General features: G+C 35.9%; 3 protein-coding genes across 4 annotated transcripts in view; all 3 read left to right on the forward strand.

Moving 5' to 3' along the window:
- The first annotated feature begins 51 nt into the window (after window positions 1-51).
- Window positions 52-2,956, forward strand: LOC131665359 (medium-chain specific acyl-CoA dehydrogenase, mitochondrial). The gene is made up of 9 exons (XM_058937214.1): window positions 52-200; window positions 349-424; window positions 845-1,012; window positions 1,078-1,178; window positions 1,263-1,343; window positions 1,422-1,661; window positions 1,975-2,115; window positions 2,221-2,496; window positions 2,572-2,956. The coding sequence occupies exons 1-9, from the start codon at window positions 189-191 to the stop codon at window positions 2,722-2,724; spliced, it is 1,248 nt and encodes a 415-aa protein (XP_058793197.1). The 5' UTR covers window positions 52-188; the 3' UTR covers window positions 2,725-2,956.
- Window positions 2,957-3,442: 486 nt separating this feature from the next.
- LOC131664493 (uncharacterized) lies at window positions 3,443-9,858 on the forward strand. The gene is made up of 10 exons (XM_058935641.1): window positions 3,443-3,462; window positions 3,845-4,086; window positions 4,170-4,746; window positions 4,856-5,041; window positions 5,120-5,488; window positions 5,567-5,935; window positions 6,014-6,382; window positions 6,461-6,829; window positions 6,908-7,276; window positions 7,355-9,858. The coding sequence occupies exons 2-10, from the start codon at window positions 3,925-3,927 to the stop codon at window positions 7,882-7,884; spliced, it is 3,300 nt and encodes a 1,099-aa protein (XP_058791624.1). The 5' UTR covers window positions 3,443-3,462; window positions 3,845-3,924; the 3' UTR covers window positions 7,885-9,858.
- Window positions 9,859-10,497: 639 nt separating this feature from the next.
- Window positions 10,498-20,311, forward strand: part of LOC131664719 (uncharacterized) — a 65,867-nt gene continuing 56,053 nt past the window's right edge. The window contains exons 1-2 of one of the 2 annotated variants that reach the window (XM_058936034.1): window positions 10,502-13,245; window positions 14,663-14,771. In XM_058936034.1, the coding sequence (XP_058792017.1) occupies window positions 12,975-13,245; window positions 14,663-14,673 (282 nt within the window). In that variant the 5' untranslated portion in view covers window positions 10,502-12,974 and the 3' untranslated portion in view covers window positions 14,674-14,771. Of the gene's footprint in view, window positions 13,246-14,662; window positions 14,772-20,311 lie in introns of those variants that run through there. The other variant, XM_058936025.1, reaches the window with a different exon arrangement.

A 20,311-nucleotide genomic window follows, 5' to 3' on the forward strand; every position in this document is an offset into this window, starting at 1 on the left:
TAAATATATATACATTGATATCATTCTTAGTGCAGTCGTCAAGCAGTTGAGATATCTATATGTTTTCAACTCGGTCATTTTGATTGTGCAAATTATCGTAAACCATTTATAAAAGTCATCTTTTTAATTTGGCGCTATTGCGTTTATTTTTGTTTTTCTTATTGTTTGAAACCATATAAAGCGATAATATGCTTCGAAAGGTACTGTTTTATTTATTAGTTTTTTAATTTTAATTCAACTATAATATTGCTGTGACTTGCAATGCTATTGCTTATCACGCATGTTTTATATGCATATGTATATTTGTCATATGTATATTCTAAATACGTAATTCTGAATATTTTTCAGATTATTAATCCATCAGTTTTGCACAATGCTTCCAAGTATTTCTCAACAACTGCAGTTTCTAAAAATTATAACTTTCGTAAGTTACAAGATTTTGTTACAAACTTGCATTTGCACTATACCATTTTTTATTATAATGTATAATTTTCTATACCATGTTATGCATATGTATCACACAATATGAGCATTTAATACAATTTCATTTCTGTACAAACAATAACAATTTTATAAATATTACGAGATTCAAAATAACTGAGTTATCTGATATGGTATTGGTGAATTAAGTTTAAATTACAGGACATCCACAATCAATTAAACATAATATATATTTTTTAAGACTATAAGAACAATAACTTTAGAAGTTTTATGATGTAATTAATTAATTACAAAAAATTGATATGCTAACTAATTTAGTTAATAATGATGCTAACTAATAAGTTAATAACTTTCTTTCTAAAAATTCAATATAAATTTATCAATTGCATATTATGTATTTCAGAACTCAATGATACACAGAAAGAATTTTTAGAGTTATCACAAAAGTTTACTAAAGAGGAAATTATACCAGTAGCAGCCCATTATGATCGTACTGGAGAGTACCCATGGCCTGTTATAAAAAAAGCATGGTCTCTTGGACTTCTTAATCATCACATTCCACAAAGTTTAGGTAGAATCTAACATCGTAGTTCAATATTTAATAAAGATTATTTCTACATAATTTATATTTAACAGGTGGACTTGAGTTTGGTATTTTTGATGGTTGTGTGGTAAGCGAAGCTTTAGCTTATGGTTGTACCGGTATTAAAACAGCCTTAGAAGGATCTGGTTTGGGGGTGAGTGAGAAATATTTAAATGAGTTTTTCTATGTTAAGTTTTAAAGATGAAATTTAATTGTTTATTTTCTATATTTTTCACAGCAAACACCTGTTATACTTGCTGGAAATAAAGAACAACAAAAAAAATATCTTGGAAGATTACTTGAAGAACCTTTGGTAGCAGTAAGTATAACACCAAGAAAAAAATTTACAGTTAAGATTCTTAATTCTAAAATTTTAAGAGTGAAAAATTCATTTCAGGCCTATTGTGTAACAGAACCAGGTGCTGGGTCTGATGTAGCAGGTGTTAAAACAAAAGCTGTGAAAAAAGGAAATGAATGGATTTTGAATGGAACCAAGATGTGGATTACCAATGGAGGTGTTGCCAATTGGTACTTTGTCTTAGCAAGGACTAATCCTGATCCAAAAACTCCAGCCAGTAAAGCTTTTACTGCTTTCATTGTAGAACGCGAATGGCCAGGTGTAACTCCTGGTCGAAAAGTAAGTAATTTTCGTGTGAATGGAGAATTACATTAGAAACCCATCAAGATTTAAAAAATATTTAAGTAAATTCCACCATTTACAAGTTATACATAAATATTTCTACTAATAAAATAGTAGACAGTTTCTATGTAAATGATCTAAGTTCATGGCTCAAAAAAGTTGTAATACTTTAGAGCATTAAAAAATAATTCAAGAAAAACGCAAAACTTACTTGAATTTTCTTTAAATAATTTACTATTTATATGTAATGAGCTAGAAAATAATGATTGATGCATCAATTATATTCTCAAATGTTGATTTTTCTTTTCAGGAAATCAATATGGGTCAACGAGCTTCTGATACTCGTATGGTTACTTTTGAAGATGTTAGAATCCCAGAAGAAAATGTATTGCTTGGAGAAGGTGCTGGCTTCAAAGTTGCTATGGGAACTTTCGATAAAACTAGACCTGCGGTAAAATAATTTTTACATTCTTTTAAATGATGTACATATATTTTTAAGGTTATTATAATTAATAAAAATAATTTATTAAATTTGTTATTCTATATATATATAAAGGTTGCTTGTGGAGCTGTTGGTTTGGCTCACCGAGCTTTGGATGAAGCTACAAAATATGCCATGGAACGAAAAGCATTTGGTAAGCCAATTGCTGAACATCAAGCAGTAGCATTCATGCTCGCCGACATGGCAATCGGTGTTGAGACTGCAAGACTTGCATGGATGAAATCGGCATGGGCACTCGATAATAAAGATCCACAAGGAACTATGCTTGCTAGTATTGCTAAGTGTTATGCCGCCGATGTAGCCAACAAATGTGCGACTGATGCTGTTCAGGTATTTTGCTTTTCATTCCCAATAAAACATTATAAAAGAATTACAAGCACTAATATAATTTTGATTTGTTTTTAGATCTTCGGTGGTGCTGGTTTCAACAGTGAATATCCTGTCGAAAAACTAATGAGAGACGCTAAAATTTATCAGATTTACGAAGGAACAGCGCAAATTCAAAGACTCATCATTTCCAGGCAAATTTTTGCTAATGCTAAACAAGGAGGCGTTTAATTGTATATAGTAATTTTTTAAACAACTTTTTAGTAAATCCCTGTTGAAAACAGAAACTAGAGTTAATGCATATCAAATTCGACTTACTAATATATTTTTATATTTATACCAGATTTTTAAAGTTTATACATTTTATAAACAACTATACTTTTATATAAAAATGCTAAGGTCTGGGTTTTCGTACCGTTTCTAAAATATATATATATATATATATATATATATTGTTATTGTTATTATATAATTGTATAAAAATATCAACTCTAATATTGTAATAAATAAAAATGCTATAATAATAGCAATAATAACTCGTTTTATTAAGTTTTTCTGCTCAAACCAAAAACCAAATTTATATTAAGAATCTTGTTATGAAATGTTGCATTATGAACCGTGAAAATTTTTTTGAGTTTAAAAATGAATATTTAAATGCTATGATTATGCATTCTGTTCGTATGTATTTCTAATTTCAAATGACACTATTCCAAAGATTTCAAAGCTATAAAATATTTTTCATCATTCTAATTAATTTGAATTGCACAAAGCATAAAATATACGTATTTTTAAGCTATTAAAATTATCACAGTAAAATTTTTGCAGTATATTTAGTTTATTCAAAAATCTGATCATACATTATTGAGGCAATACATGCACGTACACATATGTAATACATTATGCATGTATGTGTATGTGTTTCTTATATTTTTCGTAAGTAGAACAAAGAAAATACAAATTTATTTCATGGTTCGATTAAATTGGAAACTCTATCAATAAAAATACTTAAATTAAATAAAAACAAAATATTCTGTTGCTTGTCTGCTCAAAGCTAAAAAGAAACATTATTATCAACAAATTTTTATAGATACTGATAATATCTTCGCGACAGTCATGCAATAGAAACAAAACAAAAGACATGAGTGCTAGATGATTCGATATACATACCGTATAGTTTCAAAGGCGCCAAACCACCTATATTTATCTGCTGAAATAATTTTGATCATTATTTATTATTAAGATGATAAATATTAATTAATAATTATATAATATGTGTATTAAAAGAGATACAGATAATACACTTCTAACTTTCAAATATTTGATGTGATATATTTTTATGTAATTTTTTTAGAGTGATTGCAAGTTCAAATAAATAATGTCAACTACGATGAATTGAAAGTGTTATTAGTTTATGTAACAAAAATACGTATTATGTTGGCCAACGAGACAAACGAATTTCCTGTTAAAAAAAAATCAAAACTTTCACTCAAACTGAATTTGTTAAATACAACATATAAGTCATCTATTAATAATAATATTCTCTTACAAAGTAATAACATTTTAGATGTGAATAAAATGACAAATGCAGCTGTGGTAAGTCATTTTTATAATTTAAACTTGCAGTCAAGCTCATATGATGATGTATTATTGAAACATAATTTAATTATTATTTAAAGAATGTTGAAGTAGATGATAATTTAGATGATTTTATGTCACTGAAGAAGTTGAAACCCATTCCTAAAAAAATCAAACGAAGAAATGTTAGGCCATATAGATGTCCAGGAGACAATAACTATACTCAAGACATACGTATTGATGCATATGAAAAAGCTAAAGCTGATAATAATGAGTATTGTTCAGAAGATGAGTTTGTAATTTTCAAAAAAATGAAACAAAACAAAGAAAAGAAACCGTTGATTGACAAAAGTGGCAGTTTAAAAAAGGAAACAAAAAAGTATTGTGACAGGTCAATGAATTCTATAGAAGCAAAGTTTAAAGAACCTGTTGTGCCATTGGTTGCCATTAATAAATTAAATGAAGTAGACAACAACCCCAAAAGTAACAAGAGTCTTCGAAAAGAATTAAAAAATATTAAAATAAATAATATTATGATTGAGGACTCTAGTACATCTGATGATGAAGTTATTCCCAACTCTCAAAAAATTGTTCGTGATAGCATCTTGAGAGAGAAAATCATTAATGATCACAACATAGAAGCTAAGAGATTGATAAGAATAAAAAATGAAAATTCAGGTAAAATTTTCTTATCACACTTTTTACTAAATCAATAAATTTATATAATCAAACATATAGACTCTTGTTAAAAATATATCTATTGTAATTAATTTATCACTTCGCATAGATTTAAAAAGCTTAATGCAGATTAGTATGTTTTGGAATTCTCATCACAGTATTCAACTAATTTATTCAGAGCAACACACAGAAAAAGGAACAGTTTATCATATACCAAAACAAGATTGTGTACTAATGACAGTTTTAGACCCAAATCAGGACACTACAAATATTTCAAATATAGAAAATTGCAAAGGTAAACATATTAGTTAACTACACAATATGAAATATTAATAAGTAGCCAAAAACTGAAATAAAATTTTTTTTGCAATAGTACCTGTAAAAATAAACAATGAAAGTTTGAATAAGAATAATACTCATACCATTTTGCGGAATAACAATGCCCTTCAGCAAGAAAATATTCATTTTCCAATTCTAGACAGCTCAATAAACTTTCAAGATGCCCCTGAAAGTGATATAAAAAATCAAAATGTAGATTTAGCTGCAGAACAGTGTAATGTACAAATAAGTGAAATAAGAAAATTAGAAGTGGTTGAAGAACCCTTACAATCAGGCATGAGTGAAATTCAACGAAAAGAAAAAGGAACAGTTTATAATATATCAAAACAAGATTGTGCACCAATGACAGTTTTAGATCCAAATCAGGACACTACAAATATTTCAAATATAGAAAATTGCAAAGGTAAACATATTAGTTAACTATACAATATGAAATATTAATAAGTAGCCAAAAACTGAAATAAAATTTTTTTTGCAATAGTACCTGTAAAAATAAACAATGAAAGTTTGAATAAGAATAATACTCATACCATTTTGCGGAATAACAATGCCCTTCAGCAAGAAAATATTCATTTTCCAATTCTAGACAGCTCAATAAACTTTCAAGATGCCCCTGAAAGTGATATAAAAAATCAAAATGTAGATTTAGCTGCGGAACAGTGTAATGTACAAATAAGTGAAATAAGAAAATTAGAAGTGGTTGAAGAACCCTTACAATCAGGCATGAGTGAAATTCAACGAAAAGAAAAAGGAACAGTTTATAATATATCAAAACAAGATTGTGCACCAATGACAGTTTTAGATCCAAATCAGGACACTACAAATATTTCAAATATAGAAAATTGCAAAGGTAAACATATTAGTTAACTATACAATATGAAATATTAATAAGTAGCCAAAAACTGAAATAAAATTTTTTTTGCAATAGTACCTGTAAAAATAAACAATGAAAGTTTGAATAAGAATAATACTCATACCATTTTGCGGAATAACAATGCCCTTCAGCAAGAAAATATTCATTTTCCAATTCTAGACAGCTCAATAAACTTTCAAGATGCCCCTGAAAGTGATATAAAAAATCAAAATGTAGATTTAGCTGCGGAACAGTGTAATGTACAAATAAGTGAAATAAGAAAATTAGAAGTGGTTGAAGAACCCTTACAATCAGGCATGAGTGAAATTCAACGAAAAGAAAAAGGAACGGTTTATAATATATCAAAACAAGATTGTGCACCAATGACAGTTTTAGATCCAAATCAGGACACTACAAATATTTCAAATATAGAAAATTGCAAAGGTAAACATATTAGTTAACTATACAATATGAAATATTAATAAGTAGCCAAAAACTGAAATAAAATTTTTTTTGCAATAGTACCTGTAAAAATAAACAATGAAAGTTTGAATAAGAATAATACTCATACCATTTTGCGGAATAACAATGCCCTTCAGCAAGAAAATATTCATTTTCCAATTCTAGACAGCTCAATAAACTTTCAAGATGCCCCTGAAAGTGATATAAAAAATCAAAATGTAGATTTAGCTGCGGAACAGTGTAATGTACAAATAAGTGAAATAAGAAAATTAGAAGTGGTTGAAGAACCCTTACAATCAGGCATGAGTGAAATTCAACGAAAAGAAAAAGGAACGGTTTATAATATATCAAAACAAGATTGTGCACCAATGACAGTTTTAGATCCAAATCAGGACACTACAAATATTTCAAATATAGAAAATTGCAAAGGTAAACATATTAGTTAACTATACAATATGAAATATTAATAAGTAGCCAAAAACTGAAATAAAATTTTTTTTGCAATAGTACCTGTAAAAATAAACAATGAAAGTTTGAATAAGAATAATACTCATACCATTTTGCGGAATAACAATGCCCTTCAGCAAGAAAATATTCATTTTCCAATTCTAGACAGCTCAATAAACTTTCAAGATGCCCCTGAAAGTGATATAAAAAATCAAAATGTAGATTTAGCTGCGGAACAGTGTAATGTACAAATAAGTGAAATAAGAAAATTAGAAGTGGTTGAAGAACCCTTACAATCAGGCATGAGTGAAATTCAACGAAAAGAAAAAGGAACGGTTTATAATATATCAAAACAAGATTGTGCACCAATGACAGTTTTAGATCCAAATCAGGACACTACAAATATTTCAAATATAGAAAATTGCAAAGGTAAACATATTAGTTAACTACACAATATGAAATATTAATAAGTAGCCAAAAACTGAAATAAAATTTTTTCTGCAATAGTACCTGTAAAAATAAACAATGAAAGTTTGAATAAGAATAATACTCATACCATTTTGCGGAATAACAATGCCCTTCAGCAAGAAAATATTCATTTTCCAAATCTAGAACGTTCAATAAACTTTCAAGATGCCCTCGAAAGTGATACAAAATGTAAAAATGAAGATTCAGCCGCAGAACAATGTAATGTACAAACAAGTGAAATAAGAAAATTAGGAATGGTAGAACAATCCTCACAATCAGGTATAAGTGAAATTCAGACGACTAAAGAAATGACATATCAAAACCCATGCCAGAATAACGTAATTGAATTAAAAAAAATAAATAAAAGCTCAAGGAAATGGAAGGTTCGTAAAACTGCTAAGAAGAAAGTTTTGAAATCCAGAGCAAATTTACTGACACTAAAAAAGTTTCAAGCGAAAAAACTGAAGTACAAAAGCGTTTATAAATTTTGGTGGACATCAAAGTATCTAAAAAGAAAATATGCATTTTCTGTGATCAGAATGAGTCATGCAAGAACAATAAGATCGTAACAATGAAATATAAGTATCAAAACAAATGATACTACAAACATATTTATACTTTAAGTTTTATGTGTATCGTTCGTTATTTATTCAGTTAAACGTTGAATTACACAATTTATTTTGATGATATGACGACTATTTAAAAAATTCTATCTGAGATAATAATAAAATCAACACAATGTCGATATTTAATTTCGTAGCGAAACGATAGGCAATAGGTCTCTGTTCGCAAGTTCGTATAGGTTTCTTCTTCCGGCAGTAAAGTTTTGTTTACTAAAATGTGAAATTTGAAGAAAAGTAATGTTTTTATATTTCCGAGTAATAGCGTAATGTTTGTTCAACGTATATCAATGTCAGTCTTCTTTTGCAAGCTGCTCTTTGAGCTTTGATCTTCTCGTTCGAAGACGTAGGGCTTGCTCAGTTACGAGCTTACTTTGCATCATTGCAAACATCGCGGAAAAGATCTGCTCGTTGAGCTTGCATCAGTTACAACGCACGTCGGCAAAGTATCTAAGTAAATGTCGCCGAGCTTTGAGCTTGCGCGCGATGATCCGCTGAACACTTTTGTCGTCAGACAGCACTCTGAACCGAAAGTAATGATTTTACGTGCTCCGTATTCATGTTATATTCGCTCTTATGCTACTTCTTCGCTCAGTTCCGTTGGTTGATTGCTTCGTTCTAATGTAGTTCTTATATAAAAGTTTAGTGTGGAGTTTTGCTATTTTGGACATTATTTATTACTCGAACGCGATTATAGACCAATACAGTGTTTCGTAAATGATTTGATAGTTTTTTAAAGTTCATATTTTAATAATTAAGTAATTTATTATCATCGAAATAATGTTTGAATTCCTTGTTTGGGAAAAGAGAAGGGTTTATTCTTACAATGACTGGTGATGTTTAGAACTGAAGAACGTTGATGCACCATACATGTATATTATCTTTGCACTTGCGTTATTTGGTCTCGATGCATAAAATTACGAGTTTGGCTTTATATCAAAGTATGCACGTAAAAGTTCTGATAGAAGCCATGCGTGTGGTTTGCTTGCATGAAATGGCCCCGATTGGCTGTAAGCTGCTCAAATTTACGCTCGGTAAATTACGTAATTATAACATGGTGACAGCACTTGCTTGGTTGAGAGAAAACGCTCCCATAACCGGGCTGTACTCCGCCGAGAATGTTGTGACACCTGACGCGACCTGACCTACTTTTTTCGTTTAGTAGGCTCGTAAGAGTCAGAAAGAGAGAACCACGATTCAGCCAATCGACCACTGAAATGCCTCTAGGCTTGCTTAAATAGCGACTTTGAAATGATGTATAAACGACCGTACTGATCAGAATCGCGAGATTTAGATTACAAACGTGTTAACATTAATAAAATGGTGATTTCGGTTCAATTTCGAAAAAAATTTTTATTTAGTCAGTTCAAAATCTTTAAGTTCTCTAATAAAAATATGCCAATTTCACCTATCATTCAACATTTTGAACTACTTCTAACTAAAAAAACTTGCGAAAATAATTTGTCGTTATCTATAACATCTATTGTCAGTAATGTTTTGATCATGTATGATCTATAATTTAGGCAAAACATTGAAGAAAAGTCGTGACAAATATTTTTCATTCGTGGTATATAAATAGACGTTAGATCGACACCTTAATAGTCGTGGCAATTTAATTCTTGCAAAAAAACGAAAGTCAAAGACGTGCATTACAAAATCGCCAGGTGCATGCTACTGTTTGTGATTCAAAATGTATGGTATGAAAGTCGCTCATACACTTGTACAGTGATTGTGGTTACATTTATAAATCGTGGTAATGTCTAATCTTATGTATTTTATGCTAAAATGTCTAAAAAATTAATTTTCTACTCATTTACATCCAATTATCATTCATTTATTTTTTTCAGTCACAATTCTCTTTGGACATATATTTTCTATATTCTAATCATTCACAAAATATATCGTTCACACTTAAAATAAATGTTAAAGCTCTAGACAATACCACTACTGCTTTAGTTATTAAAATGAAGTTATCAATGTCACAATTGTAAATTGCTGAACTTTTCTATCTATACAAAATTTTGCGTAATAAAGTGTATAGCTTCAACTATAAAATAAAAATTATAAAATTATTTTACTCACTGGCAAGATGAACTTTAATCAATTCTCTAACTAAATTTAATAGTTTATTTACTATTTATAAGCTTAAAATGTACTGTTGTAAAGAAAAAATTAAATTCATTACTTATTTAGTTTTAAAAAACAGTATCGAAATAGTAAAACGTATATCAATCTTTATAAGTTCGAAATTCAGATACATCTATGAATTAGCAGTTATTTACGCCTGCAGTATCCGTTTCAACAAGCTAAAGCAAAACAATTGAATTGAATAGGTATTATGCAGCAGGTTGAAGTTCAAGTAATTTAGTTCGATCGCTACATTTTTTTACAGTAAGTACGCAACAGTAGTTGAAATATGTGAAAAATTAGTTAAATTATCTATTCGTACAGTAATAATTATTTATTATTTTCAAAACATTGAAAAAGCTTACTAAAACAATGAAATAATTATGACATTTTGTTGTGTAACGCAATTGAATTATTATGCTTGGGGTTCTCAACTTTGCTGATTCGCGCCTGTACACATAAAAACTAACATACTCGTGTAGACACACTAAGTACTGAGAAACGCGTCGCTGTCAGCTCGCGGAGTTGCGCGCGCGATCCCGATCACCGATAAGTACGTGTGTGCACAATTTTGCGAATTCGGTTGACGGTCAAATTACATATATTCGAGAACGCGGTCACCCGCTCACTCCTTTAATATTTTTATTCACCGTTGCTGCATTCAAAACGTATTCATTGTTAATCGTCGTTTAGCGTGTGCGCGAATATGCTTAAAGCAAACAGATCTTCAAGTTAATTAAAACATAATTAAAAAACTGATTTGCTTATTCGTTATAGCTCGTTGCTGTTTTATAATGAGACATTTTTTCACATTCATAACGATGATTGCATTGAAAACGTAGTCGTGAGGAATAACTGATAAGGTATATGTAACGTTCGATAATTGCTCAGATAAAAGATTGTTCGTGTATGTATGTATGTACTTGCACTGCTTGCAGACGACAGCGGCGACGCAAGGTTAATTATTGTGGTGAGAGTTTATTGGGCGTGACAGCGAAAAATAATAAATCACAGGAAGTAATAGAGTGAGTTTTTAACATTGTTGTGCAGGCAGCTTGCGCAGAGGAAAGTGAGAGTGATAGACGAAACAAAGATCAACAGCCGGCGGCGGGTATATATAGGTAAGCAGTGCTCGCAGAACAAGGAGTAGCACGGCGAGGTCGCGGGGCGGTCGGGCGGGGCGGTGGGCTGGGGGGCGCAAACTTGACCGTCGGCGACGGTCAGGGACGCGAGTACAGCGACCGTCAGTAAGAACGTCTGCCGAGTGAGCCGCGACTGCGAGAGAGCAGAGCATATCTCTCGCGTGTGTGGGCTGCGACGTCTCTCTCTAGTGCGTGCCGCGTGCGTGCGTATATGTGTGCATGTGTTCCGGTGGCGGTGGCGCGAATACATGCGGGAGACAAAGAGCGAACGTGTAGCAGCATCGCCGAGGTAGCAGCTGGAGTCAGCGCGTCGTTAGCTCTACCCGCGACAGCGATCAAGGACAGTCGCCTGCAGCTTCCTCGAGTGTTTCGTGCAGTCTCTGCCTCCTGCGATCTCTCCGTGTGTGACGTGCGTGTATATGTGTGCGTGCGCGTGCACTTACAGTACTTACACCCGACTCTCGATACATACGCACACCAACCAACTAACACAGAGTGTGTAAGTCGACTGGCCTACAGACCTACATTTGTCTAACGTTCGATTTTTCCTCTTCACTCTCACTTTTATCCGTGAGAGACTCGTTTCTTTCCCTCTTTCTCTCTCGTGGTGGGGCCTGTGCTCGTACCGGCAAAACCTGCCTCACCTCCGACTCCACGAGTGCAAGAAGAGCGCGGATTAAAACACACATCTTTATTCCTATTGACAACAATCGCGGACGCGACGAAACAAGCAGTGTCTTTCAAGTGGTGAGAAAGTGACAAAGGAGGGGGGGCCTTGGCAATCAGCACATCGCGGTAGTGATGACGACGGCAGCGATTACGACAGCGTCGATGACGAAGATGAAAAGGACAAGTGCCAGGGTGCCCGAGTGCCGAATGTTACACTGCTGAATAACGTTCTCGTCGACGACGACGGTGGTCGTGCTAGTGGCGGTAGCGATAGCGACCGCGGCGTTATTGACCGTGAGACATAACGAGAGTAGGTGACAGTTTGGCGTGCCAAGAGCAAAGCGCTCTTAATTCTCTTGTTGTGTACCCTCTCTGCGAGACGATAGAAAGAGAAAGAGAGAGAAAGAGAGAGAAGAGAGAGAGAGAGAGAGAGAGAGAGAGAGAGAGAGAGAGAGAAGAACGCAAGTGCACATAAGAGAGGGAAAGAGAGAGAGAGAGAGTGCGTGTGTTTGTGCGCGCGACAGACAGAAAAAGCCAAAGAACGGGCAAGTGAGAGACAGAGACAGAACGACAACACTCTCTTTCTATCTCATCTCGCACGAGTAGTACGTGCGTGCACATACTGACACACAACAGCGGCTAGCTATATGCACGCACGCACACCAGCTCTGATATATACCTCGCTTGTGCGTCCGCTCCTCGCATGCAAGTTAGGGAAACAGCAGCAGTAGCAGCAGCAGCCAGACGAGAGCAATCAAAGAAATTATTTTTATTGGTACCGCATGTCTCATTATTTATTTTTAAATTGTTATGTATGCGTCTTGTATCGAGAACAAATGATCGGGGTATAGACTACCTGCTCGATATTCGTTCCGTGCTACGCGTGTTCTGTTTTACCGCTATACTCTGTTCTGCACAGTAGTTGCCGGTGAATCAAGACGGACAGTTTTATTCATGTAGGCTTGTGCGTGAACAAAAGTGCTGTATCGCACAGAGCTGGATTGGCAGTAGCAGGTTGAATTGGACAAGACAGGTGTGAGTGGGGACAGGGCGCAGGAAAGTTGTATAGAGATATAGCTATATTTTTGGAGTAATATTGGGATGCTTATGCGGCAAATCAGTCAAATGGATACCCCGTTGAGCAGCAGTGACATCGTTACCAGCGCCACAGCTAGTACCAAAGCAATGGAGCCAGAGAGTTGCAGCATCGCAGCCACGAGCAGCAGCAGCAGTAGCACGAGTGTTCAAGCGAGCGAAGAAGTGCACACGAACGGCATTGAGCTGGGCATGCAAGAGGCGCAGCAACAACACAACATGGTGGAGATGGCATCGTCGGAGGTGACGAGCAACAACGACGAGCTACTAGTCTCAGGTAATAACCTCAAACGAGCTCATCGCGCAGGCTGCTTTTTTCTCTCTCCGCGCGGGCTGTGCACACGTGCGCGCGCGTGTGTGCGTGCGCGTGCACAGTCGGCGCAGCCATACATCTCTCTGTCCTCGTCTCTCCGGCGCTCGCAACGAGCGCCTTTGTTGTCTGCTACGTGTGTTCGCTGTATTTTGGCTGCTCGGCGCGCAGAGCGAGCGGTCTGCTAGGAGCCGATACGATACGTACGCGTACTACCTATAACTTGGCCGAGCTCTTGCTATATAAGCTGCTTTCCCTTTCTCGCGCTGCTCGGCCGCGCCTCGCACTCTCTCTCTCTCTCTCTCTCTCTCTCTTTCTCCGCTCTGCCCTGCCTATATGTTTCCTCTCCGCTCTCCCTCTCGGATTCATTCACTTTCGGCGCCGACTAAAACCTTCACATGCCAGTTGTTCGCGCGATTCTCAATTTTATTTAGCACGCGCTCGTCTGGCGCAGTTGCAATGCTATCGGGATCCTCTGCAAAATCAACGGCGATATGAAAGAGCACAAAAAGACGCTTTGTATAGAGAAGGAGCGGGGATAGCTCCGAAATCGATGATTAAGTAGAGGAGGGAGGGTCGTTAGGGAGCGCGCTCGACCCGGTACGCGGACCAATTCCAATTCCTGAGAGAGGCTGCTCGAGCGCCTGCCTCCCGCAGGTATACGGCCGCTCTGCCTCTCAGAGATGGCGATTCCTCGTAAACGACGTTTCCTGCATGCATATACCTCGGCCTCTCCTCCCGCAAGCCTTTCTTTCTCTTTCCCTTTCCTCGCTTATTCTCTGCTCTACCGCCGAATCTCCTCCTCCACTTATGTCGACCTCTTTCTCGCTCGCTTTATTCGCTTTTCTATACTTGCTCTATACTGCTTTATTCACAGATCGACTCAATGCTTTCTTTCAAAATCTCCCTTACCATTCTCCACTGAACATATCTATTCACGGCTTTCGTCGTGTTCTTCCTCGGTTAACTTCGCGGTCCAATGAGTTCACTGCTTCTGGACGATTCAACCTTTAATTCTTCCATACGCAATAGAATGAACAATTCTAAATACTTCTCGTACCGATTACCGATACTTCTTTTTTATGTAAAATAGCATTCTTACGGAACACATCTTGATTATTACAATTATCGTTCGAACGATTGTGATTCCTGACAGAAAATTTCATACATCGCTTGACTGATTGATAATTCTTGTTTATCTTGTACGCTCACGAAACGAGATGTGTTCTTCTGCCTTACATATATTTCACGCGAATTCTCGATATGGTATTTTTATATTTCTAGACATTAATTGATATATAACGTCAAAATGTTTAGAAGAACGTATTTTAAAAATTCACATTGACTCATTGACTACTATAACTAACTGATATTTTTTCCCAAGGTGTCATTTAGCATGGAGGATTGTATGCGAAAAATGGACTCTTTCTGACGGCTTTATTAGCAGCTTTTGCTTCTCTCATTTTCATCTATCGCTTCATTTTTATATATTCGAGGGATCTTTATCATCAAGATTTTAATCAACGAAATAAAGAAATGGTTAAGAATGTTAGAGGATAAAATGCATTAAAAGAATAGTGGTAATTTTTTTCTAGCCCAGCTTTAAAATTATTAAGTGCATTCAATAAAATAACATCTTACTCCAAAGTTTCAATGATTGTTTTTTCCTTATGAAATTTTGGAGAAGTATTTTATTGCGAAAAATTGTATAATATTAAAACAATTAAATGAATCGAATGGTTGAAACGTATTTGAAAACGTTATTTGAAAGGAAAAAAACTGTGCAAAAAGTATAGTTGAAAGCGAATGAACGCTTGAGATTTGAGCGCTCGCTCTGCGGTTTTGCGGACACACGCAGCTGATAAAACATGGCGTAAACGCATTTGTGTACACGTAACGTCACAGTTGCAGCACCCGAGTACACGAGATCGACAGAGCGATCGATGCCGATAGCACTTCGAGGAGATGCCGATTGTGCAATGTTCCAGTATACGTAAATCATTGTCGGTATATCTGTGGAGTTAAGTTTATCGGAAAACGATATTCCTTTGAGCATTTTATTATTTTATTATACAATTTATCAATCATGCAAATGTATTAGCGAGAAAGAACTTATTATTCCGGCAAATAATTAATCACTTTGAGAATTGTACAAGCTATGCATTCGTGTATGATCTTGAATTTCATATTTGGCAGTTTTTGTTCAATGCAAAAAATGCTTATAGACAAATGAAGTGATTGGAAAGCTTGCTCTTTCAATTTGATTACTTCGCAGAAGAAAAAAAATAACAACGTCATGAGCACAAACTACTTTTCACTGATTCACACGGCCTATCGGCGTCCTCTCGTTTTTCATTTCTCTGCATTTATTACTGCTTACATAATCCTAAGCTATCCTGTCGCCTGCTTTTAATCAACTATTAAAAATATATTAAAAATGGAAAAGACGGCATTTTCGTCGATTGCTATCGATAAAAGTATCATAATTAATACATTAGTTGAATTTTTTGATGGTTCTCTTCAATTTTGATTCGATTAAACTTGTTCGTGCATCGACAAAAATGTGTGTTTATTCATACATGTGAACTATGTTATAAACGTAAGTTATCAATATTGAAAGTAAGCGCACATGTAGTACGCCTATAAGGCATGGACTGCTGGTAGAAATATAACAAGCCCTTCCCTCCAACCCATTTTTTCTAGCATTCTTCCATTGATTAATAGCTGTATTCGACACGGCCGCAGCCTGCAAACTGCTCAATTTAGATACAACGAAAGAAAAACAGAGGTAAGATCAAAATTTGAGGTACTGCTAAACATTCTGCACTGGGTTATGTTGCGCAAAAAAATGGCCAAAATCTGGTAGAAGCAAGCTAGCGCATAGATACCGAGTCATTCTTAAAAATAAAATTGTGGTTATACGCTCGAAAAGGACACAATAGCTCGATAGCCGAAAGACAGTGTGCGTATAAAAACGCGCGATCTAGAGCGACGAAATCGAGCGACTGTAACGTGGCGCACCCGAACGACGTAAAGCGTGAACCGACTGCCTTCCAGAAACTCGTCGAACTTTACAGGAACCTACTATTTCTATGCGAGCTACTTTCTTGCCGCGCTCGAGTAGTATACGTTTGCAGGATACATTTCGCGATCCTTTTTTCGACGTCAGCTTGGAAAATGAAAAGGCAGTTCCGCTCGAGCGAACTTGAATAAATCGTTGCAGAGTCGCGCGTCAATCTACTGGTATTGTTAAATGAACGACAATTGCGTAAGTAAATGGGCGTTTAACATTGCTCCCACCTCTTTAACAGCGCATTGCCGCGATATGAATTTTCTTTGTACGGGCAATAATGCATCTTTGAAAAGAGTCAGCGATACCATAGGAAACACGTGACATCTGGCATTTGAGCTTACGTAAGAAGAAGGGAGGTCGCCTGAGCGCGCAAAGTGCGCCCCTTCGGCTCGCGTGGCTCTTACGGAACGAGACACCTGTTTGGAGCTGGTGACCCATACGAATCGCTCGAGAGATGGAATGCTCCTTGCTTATTTCCTTTGCCTCTCGTGCTCTCGGTTCTTTCTATCTTCGATCAAGGCTCATCGCTTCCAACGATATTTTAATATCTTCCTGCTCGTTTCCCTGATTTCGTTATTGCCTTGCACATCGTTCGCAAGCTGCACTCGCTAGACGTCCGATCAACAGTTCCAAGTTGCGTAAGAAGTTTGCTCGGCTAACTTGGAGCCTCCGTCAATGGAGGAATGGCCTCAACGCCATTCCACGGGAACACTAATTATCAGCCATATTGCCGACGGCGTCAGGCGTCAGGCGTCGGGCGTCGGGCGTCGACGTAATCAATCAATTTTCGGCTAGTCGCAGCAATCCAGCTTGCGACCTGTTTACGCGCCAATAAGCACTGGCGATAGAAAGTGAACGAGTAGCGGATCAGAGCTTACGAAGAAGTCGAAGAAGACGCCTGGAATGAGATCGAAGGAAGCCGACAACCGGAAGTAGGCTCGCCAACTGGCTCGTAGATTCCGCGAATCGTGCGCCCGAGGCGGCCGAAAAGTAGTATCCGCTTGCGCTCTGCAGCTTGTGCATGCTCCGTCGAGAGGACAAAAACCTATGGCTATCGAGCTTTTGCATTCGGACATTCGCGGAACGGAGGCCAAACGCATCCTCGTAACCAATTCATGATGAATTTCGTTCCGTTTGGAGTAAATGCAAGTTTGGAGGTGCAGCAGGGCAACCCTTGCACGAACCTGGCGAAGCGTTCCGAAGCAAGGGACTGAGCTGTGTGACGCGTGGGGGGACGCGTGCCGCTTTAATGGGCGAATGTCCAGCGGTGCAGCATAATCGGTTGACAAAAATGGAGAAGACGAGCGGCTCCCCGTCGAGGTACAGGCGTACAAACGTCAAAATGTTTGCTGACAGCTTCAGTGGAAAACATCGTCGGGATAATATACCTGCCTGGCTCGTGCTCACGCCTCCATCTGCTTTTAGCGAACACTTGTTGCGTCTTTTCAGGCCGAGGCTAGTACTTATGTTGCCTGCTCCAATCGTAAATTTTTCAATTTGCCGACCCACGCCGACTTGCCCTCGCTCTCATGTTATTCCATGCAACTTTCCTTTTCTCTCGCTCTCGAGCTGCTGTCACTGTAAATTCAAAAAAATCAAAGCACCATTATTTGCACCAAAGAAACTAATAGCTCCCCCTTCCCTTTTTATTTGTACAGCTTCGTAACTCTCTTTTTGATTTATGTACTTCACAGTGGCTAACTTAATCGGATCTTCTTTGATGCAACTAGTCAAATATCTTTCTACGCCGTCTGCGCTAATGCGAGGATAGATAAATACCGGGATCGTTAATTTCAGGTAGGCGGGGGCTACTTGCATTCTCAATTTTCAAATTATATCGTTTCTTTTCACGAAGACGTCTTTTACCTAGAGATTGTATTTTCACATCGTCTTTTGATTGATAACGTCATATTTCAAAGGAAATTTTAGAATCGGACGCGACGCAGCTCAGTAATAAGGGAAGACAACCTGTTGCACTTGTTGGTGCAGCGAGCGATTGAGAGGTACAGAGGTGAACGTTCTCAGTGAAATTTGACAAGGGCATCTTCTATAAGAACATTCAGCCAGCCTGGAAACCACAAACCCACATTTTCTGTTATATTTATCAGTTCAAGAATTAACAGTAATATTTACGAATACATAATGTGTACGCGTTAACAGCATTATTCAATACCGTTCTAGCTAGATTTCGCACGTCTCTATTCGTTCAATAGTTTTATTATAACTGTAAAATAATTAAGCCGACGATCACTACAATAGATCAGGGGGTGTAAAAAAATCGCGTTGTAATAAAAGCGATCTATTTTACTTTGACTACATTTACAAAGGAACTAATCATCAAATAGATTTGGATTGAATAAAGTCAAGATACTTTTAAGGCACACGCATTATTTATACATTAATATTACCGTTAATTTTTTATTTGTAAAAAATAACTTGAATTCATATTTTGGACTGTGCTAAGAAAATGTGTATTTTTTTTAGTTTTTTATGTTTGTTTTTTCCTTTAAAATTTTCATGAAGATTTTGCTTGATTTTCATGAGAAAAAGAGATAGTTTTTTAAATTTAAAAGGCATCTCGATCGCAACAGATGTTTAAATAGCTTTGTTTAATCGTGAGAAGATGCTTGATATTGCGAAATTCAAGTCATATGGTCCCACTATCTGTTTCTGGACTCCGTCGTAAACAAGTTATGGGACCATTACTAAAATTTATTTGAATTTATGACGTTGAATGTCCGTTGTCTTCCCGTAAAAGCGAAAGCCGAACTGTGCTTTCCCTTTCCTCAATCTTTGTCACTGTCCACTTGGTTGCATGAATTTTATAGTATTTTCACTAATGATTGTAGCCCATGAGTAGAATCAGCTGTACGATTAGTCACGCAAGTTTTCAAACGGGATATAAAATTTTCCATAAATTTCGTATACTGTAAACTCAGGTTTGAGCGCGTAGAAGGTCTGAGGCTATATTTATGAAATTCACAAATTACAAATCGATTTAGAAAAAAGTTCTGGATAGACAATCAGAAGTAAGTGATAAATTGTTTTAACTACGCGCTTAACTTTTGATTTTCGATGCGTAAACAAATATTTGATAAAAAGTTTAATTTGCACTGTAAAAATTACGTGTCAGGGGAAAATTGGGGTACTGTGACCAAATTATTAAGAATCATAGATCATACATTAATCATTCTAAGACCTTTCGTAATTATTTTTAGATCATCACTCTCGAATTTATGAAAGGGTTACGGTAAAAATTCCCCTCTCCTGATCAGTAAATCCATTTAATAAAACCGAACTGATTCATAACACTCCAATAGTTAATATGATCTCGTGGTTATGAATTTGACGTAAAATGCTGGTTATGAATTTTGGCATAAAAATTCACTTTTTTTGTGCTTTCATTCTAACTCACTAGTACAAATGATCATTATCTGAATGTAAAATTTATCAAGCATTATACGAATATTCACGAAAATCGTTAGGATAATTGTATATTTGCATGACAATAATTATGGATAGAAAAAAATTACAATGCTGAACCGTAATATTTTATAGACAGAGGGAGGGGGGGGGGGGTAAAATTTATTATTAAATATAACGCCAATTCATTATAAAACCTGTTTATATGTCCCAGTTTTATCATGACGATCATTTCGACGACATTAGCGTTCAAAATGTCAATTGGAATGTTGATTAAAGGCGTAATTTAATACATTGAAACAGCCAGGAGCATGTAAATTGTCGCGACGCCATGAAGAAAATCAGTGCTGTACAAGTTGAGCAAATTGGAGCGAAATATGCATGGGTAAAGCAGCAAGTACAAGCCTGAGAAAATGGAACTGTTTGCGTAGGGTAGGTACACGCATCGAATAGCTTTCACTGACTCTAATTGAAAGGCCAATCCGGACAAAAATGGGTTACGCTTTCAGTCGACCGCTTGATCTGATTTGTTTCTAG

Source organism: Phymastichus coffea, unplaced genomic scaffold, assembly GCF_024137745.1.
Source record: "Phymastichus coffea isolate CEN01 unplaced genomic scaffold, Cenicafe_Pcof_1.1 PCOF00003, whole genome shotgun sequence".
NCBI classification, from domain to species: Eukaryota; Metazoa; Arthropoda; class Insecta; order Hymenoptera; family Eulophidae; genus Phymastichus; species Phymastichus coffea.